General features: G+C 41.3%; 1 protein-coding gene across 1 annotated transcript in view; it reads left to right on the top strand.

Annotated features, from left to right (window-relative positions):
* LOC103090655 (polyadenylate-binding protein 4) overlaps positions 1-7,763 on the top strand; it is a 22,342-nt gene extending 14,579 nt beyond the window's left edge. Inside the window, 3 exon segments of the mRNA XM_082930984.1 lie at positions 7,076-7,169; positions 7,284-7,414; positions 7,674-7,763. Coding sequence (XP_082787110.1) covers positions 7,076-7,169; positions 7,284-7,414; positions 7,674-7,763 — 315 coding nt within the window.
* The last annotated feature ends 1,564 nt before the right edge of the window (positions 7,764-9,327 follow it).

Below are 9,327 nucleotides of genomic sequence, written 5' to 3'. Positions count from 1 at the left end.
GCCCCCCCAAAAAAAAAAAAAAAAAAAAAAAAAAAAAAAAAAAAAAAGAATTCATACAATATGTAGCCTTTTGTGATTGTGTTTACATTGTGTTTTTGAAGTTCACCTATGTTGTAGCATGTAAGTTTTATCCTTTTATATAGCTGAATAGCATTCCATTGTATGGCTATACTATTGTTTGTTTATCCATTCACCAGTTGATATTCAATGGATTCCACTTTTTAGCTATTTATGAACAATGGTCCTATGAACACTTCATGTACAAATCTTTGTGTAGACATATGTTTTTATTTCTCTTGGATAGATACCTAGGAGGGGAATTGCTGGGTCATAAATAAAGTTTAAATTTTAGTAGTTGCCAAACTCTTCAAAGTGGTTGTACCATTTTACATTCCCATCAGAAATGTATGAGGACTCCAATTTCTTCACACTCTCACCAACATTTATTATTATCATTTTTTATAGCCATTCTAGTGACTGTGTAGTGGTATCTTATTTTTGTTTTAATTTGTGTATCACAAATGATTAATGATCTTGGGCATCTTTTCACATGCTCGTTAGCTCTTTGTACCTTCATATCTTCTTTGGTTAAATGTCTACTCAAATTTTTGCCTATTTTTAAATTGGATAATATATTTTCTTATTATTGAGTTGTAGGAGTACATTATATATTCTGGATATATATCCTTTATCAATCATTGAGAGTGAGGTATTGAAATGCCAAAACTATAATTGTTTATTTCTCTTTTCAATTCTATCAGTTTTTGCTTCATGTATTTTGGGACTTCGTTGTTAGGTATGTATAGATTTATAGTTGTTAGATCTCCCTGATGTCTTGACTCTTTTATCATTATAAATATTCCTCTCATTGCCAGTAACATTTCTCATCTTAAAGCCTATTTTGTCTGATATTAACACAGCCACTTCAGCTCTGTTAGAGTTACAATTTGCATGGTCTCTTTCCATCCCTTTACTTTCTACCTGCCTGTGTCTTTGAATCTGATTTGTGTCTCTAATAGATAGCATATAATTGAATCTTGCTTTTTAAAAAAAAATCCAATCTGACAATCTCGACTTTTTGATTGAATTGTTTAGTCTATTCACTTTTAGTGTAATTATTCATATGGCTGGGCTTTATGCCTCTTATTTTGCTATTTATTTTCTATATTTATCCTGTTTTCTTTTGTTTCTCTTCCCTCTTTGACTGCCTACTTTTGTGCTAAAATATTTTTTAGAGCACCATTTAAATTTATTTGTTGATTTTTTTAAATGGTATTTTATTGAGTCATCCAAATTCACTCAAGAACTTCAGCCATTTTACTCACTCAAACTATTTGTATGTAGAGTGGTTGCTCTGGGGACTGCAGTATTCATCCTGACTTACTACAATCTTCTTTAGGTTAATATTAGATTAAAAATGGTTAAATATAGCAACTTTGCTCCAATACAGCTTCATTTCATACCCCGTCCTTTGTGTTATTATTGTTACATGTATTACATCTATATATGTTATAAACCCAACATACAGTGTTATAATTAGTGGTTCATAAAATCTTGTATCTTTTGAAGACATTAACAGGAGAAAAGAGAATATATATTTGTACAGTTTTTTAAAAAATTAATTAATTAATTAATTTTTGGCTGCATTGGGTCTTCGTCACTGCACGTGGGCTTTCTCTAGTTGCGGCGAGGGGGGCTACTCTTCGTTGCGGTGCACGTGATTCTCACTGTGGTGGCTTCTCTTTTTGCAGAGCATGGGCTCTAGGTGCTCGCGCTTCAGTAGTTGTGACATGAGGGCTCAGTAGTTGTGGCAAATGGTCTTAGTTGCTCTGCAGCATGTGGGATCTTCCCGGACCAGGGATGGAACCTGCGTCCTCTACGTTGGTAAGTGGATTCTTAACCACCGCGCCACCAGGGAAGTCCCTGTACGGTTCTTTTTTTAAAAAATAAATTTATTTATTTATTTATTTTTGGCTGCGTTGGGTCTTCCTTGCTGCCTGCGGGCTTTCTTTAGTTGCGGTGAGCACGGGTTTCTCACTGCAGTGGCTTCTCTTGTTGTGGAGCACGGGCTCTAGGTACGCGAGCTTCAGTAGTTGGGCTCGCGGGCTCTAGAGCGCAGGCTCAGTAGTTGTGGCGGACGGGCTTAATTGCTCTGTGGCATGTGGGATCTTCCTGGACCAGGGCTCGAATCCGTGTCTCCTGCATTGGCAGGCGGATTCTTAACCACTGTGCCACCAGGGAAGCCCCTGGTTCTTTATATTTACCCACATATGTCACTTTTCTGGTGCTCTCCATTTCCTCCTGTAGAGTCAAGTTACCACTGGTGTTATTTCCTTTCACTGTGAAGGACTTTATTTATATTTCATGTAAGTCAGGTCTGCTAGCAATGAATTCTCTCAGTCTTTGTTTATCTGGGAAAGTTTTTATTTCATCTTCATTTATTTTTTTAAATTCAATTTACTTAAACTAAAAAAATTATCCATTTCTGAAGGATAAGTTTTTTGGACATAGAAACTTTTGTGAACAGGTTTTTTTTTTCTTTTTCTCTTTCAGCATCTTGATTATGTTATTCAAATGTCTCCTGGACTCTTTCTGTCGAGAAATACGGCTTGTCAGAACTGTACTTAAGAGTTCTTTTTTAATTTTTTGGCTGCATTGTTTGCGGGGTCTTAATTCCCTGACGAGGGATCGAACCCAGCTCCTCAGCAGTGAAAGCACCAAGTCCTAACCACTGGACCACCAGGGAATTCCCTTTTTTTACTTTTTATTTTGGCCGAGAACTCTACTTGTGAGTTCTGATATGCTGTTTTTCTCTTGCTGCTTTCAAAATTTTCTGTATTTTGGGCTTTCAACAGTTTGATGATAATGTGTCCAAATGTGGATTTCTTTATGTTTATCCTATTTGGAGTTCTTTGGATCTGTAAATGAATGTTTTTCCTTAAAATTATGACATTTTTTGGCCATTATTTCTTCAAATATTTTTTCTTTCCCTCTCTCTCTCATTTTTTCTTTCTGAATTGCTGGGTCATATGGTAATTTTATGTTTAACTTTTTTTTTTTTTTTAACATCTTTATTGGGGTATAATTGCTTTACAATGGTGTGTTAGTTTCTGCTTTATAACAGAGTGAATCAGTTATACATATACATATGTTCCCATATCTCTTCCCTCTTTGTCTCCCTCCCTCCCACCCTCCCTATCCCACCCCTCCAGACAGCCACAAAGAACCGAGCCGGTTTCCCTGTGCCATGCGGCTGCTTCCCACTGGCTATCTACCTTACGTTTGTTAGTATATATATGTCCATGTCTCTCTCTCGCCCTATCACACCTCACCCTTCCCCCTCCCCATATCCTCAAGTCTGTTCTCCAGTAGGTCTCTGTCTTTATTCCTGTTTTACCCCTAGGTTCTTCATGACATTTTTTTTTCTTAAATTCCATATATATGTGTCAGCATACGGTATTTGTCCTTCTCTTTCTGACTTACTTCACTCTGTATGACAGACTCTAGGTCTATCCTATGTTTAACTTTTTTCAAGAAGCACAAAACTGTTTCCAGAGTGGCTGCACCATTTTACATTCCACCAAGAATGTATGAGGCTTCCAGTTTCTCCACATATTTGCTGACACTTGTTTTCACTTCTTTTTTCAATCATAGCCATCCTAGTGGGTATGAAGTGGTAACTCATTGTGGTTTTGATTTGTATTTCCCTAATGACTGATGAAATAATGACATTGAATTTTTTTAGCTTTATTGAAATATAACTGACCTATAACATTGTGTAAGTCCTAGGTCTACAACGTCTTGATTTAGTACACTTATATATTGCAAAATTATTACCACCATAGTTAACTAATACCTCCATCATGTCACATAATTACCATTTCTTTTCTGTTGTGAAAACATTTAAGATCTACTCTTGGGACTTCCCTGGTGGTCCAGTGGTAAAGAATCTGTCTTACAATGCAGAGGACGCTGGTTCGATCCCTGGTCAGGGAAATAAGATCCCACATGCCGCGGGGCAACTAAGCCCGCGCAGCACAACTACTGAGTTCGCGCGCCTCAACTAGAGAGAGAAAACCCACACGCCACAGCTAGAGAGAAGCCCGTGCGCCACAACAAAGAGCCCGGTGCCGCAATGAGAGATCCCACACGTCTCAATGAAGATGCTGCGACTAAGACCCGACACAGCCAAAAATAAATTAAATAAATATATAAATAATAAATCTTTTTAAAAAAACTACTCTCTTAGTAATCTTCAAGTATATAATACAGTATTATTAACAATGAATCCTCAGAACTTATTCACCTTATAACTGGAAGTTTATACCCTTTGAACAATATCTCCCCATTTCCTCCATCCCCTCATCCCCTGAAAACCACGAATCTACATTCTGTTTCTGCGAGTTCAGCTTTTTTAGATTCCACATGTAAGTGATATAATGACATTGATCTTTTCATGAACTTTTGATCATTTGTATCTCTTCTTTGGAGAAAAGTCCTTTGCCTTTTTGTTAATAGGGTTGTTTGCCATTTTGTTGTTGGGTTTTAAGAGTGCTTTTCACATTCTGGACAGGAGACTCATCACCTATATCATTTGCAAGCATATTCTCTCATTCTGTGGGTTATCATTTCACTCTCCTGATTTTGTCCTTTGATGCACAATAATTTTTAATTTTGATGAAGTCTAATTTACCTATTCTTCTTCTGTTTCTTATACTTTTGGTGTCTTATCTAAGAAACTATTGCCAAATCCAAGGGACAATATTTTTTGGACATCATCAATTGTTTATTTTTTATTGAAATATAGTTGATTTACAGTGTTGTATTAGTTTCTGGTATATAGCAAAGTGATTCATATATATATATATATTTTATTCTTTTCCATTATAGGTTATTACCAGATACTGAATATACAGTATACTATTCCCTGTGCTATACAGTAGGGCCTTGTCGTTTATTTTATATGTAGTAGTTTGTATTTTATATGTAGTAGTTTGTATCTGCTAATCCCAAACTCTTAATTTATCCCCCCCATTTTCCCTTTTGGTAACCATAAGTTTGTTTTCTTTTTTTTTTCTTTTTTTTTTTTTGCGGTACGTGGGCCTCTCACTGTTGTGGCCTCTCCCGTTGTGGAGCACAGGCTCCGGACGCGTAGGCTCAGCGGCCATGGCTCACGGGCCTATCCGCTCCGCGGCATGTGGGATCTTCCCGGACTGGGGCACGAACCTGGGTCCCCTGCATCGGCAGGCGGACTCTCAACCACTGCGCCACCAGGGAAGCCCATAAATTTGTTTTCTATATCTGTGAGTCTGTTTCTTTTTCATAAATAAGATCATTTGTATCATACTTTAGGTTCCACATACAAGTGATATCATATGGTATTTGTCTTTCTCTGTCTGACTTACCTCACTTAGTATGATAATCTCTAGGTCCATCCATGTTGCTGCAGATGGCATTATTTCATTCTTTTTTATAGCTGAGTAGTATTCCATTGTATATATACTTGTATATATCTATATACTGCATCTTCTTTATCCATACATCTGTCGATGGACATTTAGGTTATTTCCATGTCTTGTCTATTGTAAATAGTGCTGCTATGAGCATTGAATCCAGTGTTATGAGATGATATTGAAAGGAAGGAAAAGTGGCCACAAGCTCTAGGTTCTGGCATACCTGGATATCTGTCCCTCCTGCTGCCAGTGAAGAAAAAGTCCATGGCTAGCAGAGAGAATGTTTTAACTTCTAGTCCTTCAAATAGTCTCCATGGTATAAACACTGACTCAAAGGAAGACTCCTGGAGAGCGTGGTTGCCAAGAATGGTGGGATCTAAGTTGGCTTTTTCTTTTCCTTAGGGGTTCCCACTGCACCTGAGCCACCACTTATGCTCGTGCTCCTCCTTGGGCTTTTGCTCCACGGAAATGCACCCAGTGTCAGCAGCCCACATCCCATGCTTCATTCATCAGATATTAAAACTCCACTAAATGCCAAGGAATTGTGAGTGGGATGGCGTCACAGTGGTAAACAAACTGACATAGACTCTGCTCTCAAAATGCTCTTTCTGTGGTAGGAGAAAGGGGATTTTAAAAAGTAGGTACAAAAAAAAAATTAAATACAACTTGTGCTAAATGTGAGCACAGTGTCTAACTACTCCCTTCAGAAATGCAGGAGAGAAACGGATGTGGTCCACTGTCTCATTCACTTCACCTACCTAATGCTCTCTAAATATGGGAGTTCCAAAATGTAATGCCCTGTTGAAAAGATACGAATTCTTTCTTTTTTTTTACACCTTTCTTTTGGATTTATTCTTCTTCACAAGTGAAGCAATTACTATTAGAATTCTTTTAAATGGGCTCAAACATTGCAATGCATGAATCCTTTCTATAGCCTGCAAGGTCCTGCTTCTATGCCCCAGATCATCACTGACCCCACAGAAGCATCTAGACATTGATGTCTAGAAATATCTCATGTTTCTATAGAGCATTTTATGAGAGAGGGTGTATGGTATATAATAATTATAACTGGTCTGAAATGCATGCCCTTGGGTCCAGTCCTTTCTGGGTGTCCCTCCAAAGGAAATAACGGGGTCTTTAGAAAAAAGCTGTACTGCTAAAGATAGTTACTATAACTTTGTATGTTCAATAAGCAAATTCAATACTCAGTTTTTATTTTGCTAATGTGAGCAAATGACTTGACCTCATTGGGCATCATGGGTAAAACTGGGTGATAATCTCTACCTGAAAAAGTTTCTGAGGACTAAATATCTGAGGAAATAGCTGCCTAGCACTAGGCCTGACAAAGAGCAGGTGTGTTCTCTATGGGTTCATTTCACCTCCCCTTTCTGACTGTACTGCATTGTATTACATACCTGAATAGGTACACAGGAATCTATATAGGTTTTATATTCCCACCACTCCCCTCTCAGTGGACTGAATTTGCCCAGGGACCTCTCGTCCTCCTCTCCTGGCATGCTGAGTGGTAGCATTCAGGTGTTGAATGGTTGGACTGTCCTAACCTCGACCACTGTCAAGTGTCCTTTCCCTGGTGCTAGCCCGCCGCCTTTCCTCGTTCCTAGGCACCCCAGCCTGTGGTCCACGTGCAGGGGCAGGAGCCGCTGACCGCCTCCATGCTGGCCGCAGCACCCCCGCAGGAACAGAAACAGATGCTGGGTGAGTGACCCATGTGCTTGCCAAAGAGGGGGCCAGAGCTGCTACTGACCTGGACACCAGCGTCCCTTCTCTACTGGGATGCCACTGGGTCTTTCACAGAATACCTTCCCACAGGTGAATGTTAGTTCCCGCTCATCCAGACGATGCACTTAAACCTGGCTGGGAAGATTACGGGGATGCTGCTGGAGATTGACAACTCGGAGCTGCTGCACATGCTGGAGTCCCCAGAGTCTCTCCGCTCCAAGGTGAGCAGGTTCCCAGACCCCCGCGGCTTCCGCTCACTCGGCTCAGGAGGACAGGGGTTGGCCACACCCAGGGGCGGCAGAGAGAAGGGTCTGCTGCCCCTGTGACCTCCTTGTGCCTCTCCTGTGACCTGAGGGCTGCTGGCGCGTGGGTATCTGGGAAAGCGGTCAGCACCAGGAGAGGCCACCACTGGGCCTGGGCGCCAGGGAGGGGCGGAGGGGCTCTCCTCAGGTGTCACTGACCACCTGGAGCTTCTCACAGGTGGATGAAGCTGTGGCGGTCCTACAGGCTCATCATGCCAAGAAAGAAGCTGCCCAGAAGGTGGGCGCTGTTGCTGCTGCTACCTCTTAGACAAGGACAAACCGTGTGTTTGGCTATTTCATTTCCTGCGATGGTTTTGATTTACGATCATCATCCTAAAAAGGCAGAAGGAGGAGGGAATGGAGAGAGCCCTGCTTCTGTTACTGCTTATCCTGCCCACTTATCCTGTTACCTTTGTGCCTTATCTGTCATCTGAAGTTAGAGAAAGGAGGGGATAAGCTGTGAATTATAAAGGGCAAACAACAGTTTCCACTGTGGTTTTCTTCTGACACCAATCAATTCTACAATTCTCTGACAACAGCGGGGACCCACAATTTCAATTCAATTCTGATACCACGGACCCCACAGGTTAAGGGCTCAGTCCCACAAGACTGCCCCTACTTCAGACACCAGCCACAAATGGGGTCCCTATGCTACCCACACTTATGCTCAGCCAACGACAAACTTGGGTTCCCATGAACCGCACCACCCTCCAGGTTTGAAAATTTGCAAGAATGACTCACAGAACTCAGGAAAGAGGTATACTTATGATTATAGATTATTATAAAGGACACAACTCAGGAAGAGTCAAATGGAAGGGAAGAATAGGGCCAGGTGTCAGAGGAAGGAGATGTGGAGCTTCTTTGCCCTCCCCAGGCACACCACCCTCCCAGCACAGCCATGTGTTCACCAGCCCAGAAGCTCCCCGAACAAACCGCATTTAGAATTTTTACATGTGGTTTCACTATCTAGGCATGATTGATTAAATCATTGGCCGTTGGTGATTGAACACAATTTCCATCCCTTTTCCCCTCCCTGAAGGTCAGGGGCTGGAGCTGAAAAGTTCCAACCCTCTAATCATGTGGTTGGTTCCTCTGCTGACCAGCCCCCATCGGGAAGCTATCTAGGGGCCTGTGATGGATAATTTTATATATCTACTAGACTACGTCATAAGGTGCCCAGATATTGGCTAAACATTGTTTCTGAGTGTGTCTGGGAGGGTGTTTCTAGATGAGATTAGCAGTTGAATAAGTGGACCCAGTAATGCTATTGTCCTCTGTAAGGTGGGTGGGCCTCAGCCAGTCCACGGAGGGCCTGAATAGAACAAAAGGTGGCGGAGAGGAGAATTAGCCCTTGCATCTGCCTAAATGACTGAGCTGGGACATTCAATTCATCTCTTCCTGCCCTTGAACTGGGATTATACAATTGGCTCCCCTGGTTCTCATAATAAATCTCTCCATATGTATCTATATGATGTGTATATATTTCTCCTATTGATTCTATTTCTCTGAAGATCCCTAACTAATACAGGACCCCACTATGCATCACCACCTTAGGGTAAACTCAGGTATGGTCAAAAGGGTTCATTATGAATTTAAAAAGGCCCTCCTAGGGCTTCCCTGGTGGTGCAGTGGTTGAGAATCCGTCTGCCAAGGCAGGGGACACGGGTTCGAGCCCTGGTCTGGGAAGATCCCACATGCTGCGGAGCAACTAAACCCATGTGCCACAGCTACTGAGCCTTGCTCTAGAGGCCCACAAGCCACAATTACTGAGCCTGCGTGCCACAACTACTGAAGCCCACATGCCTAGAGCCTGTGCTCCGCAACAGGAGAAG

The sequence above is a fragment of the Lipotes vexillifer genome, unplaced genomic scaffold, assembly GCF_000442215.2.
Source record: "Lipotes vexillifer unplaced genomic scaffold, Lipotes_vexillifer_v1.1 scaffold213, whole genome shotgun sequence".
NCBI lineage: Eukaryota > Metazoa > Chordata > Mammalia > Artiodactyla > Lipotidae > Lipotes > Lipotes vexillifer.
Note: the sequence above shows the minus strand (reverse complement) of the source record. Positions and strands in the feature narration are given on the sequence as shown.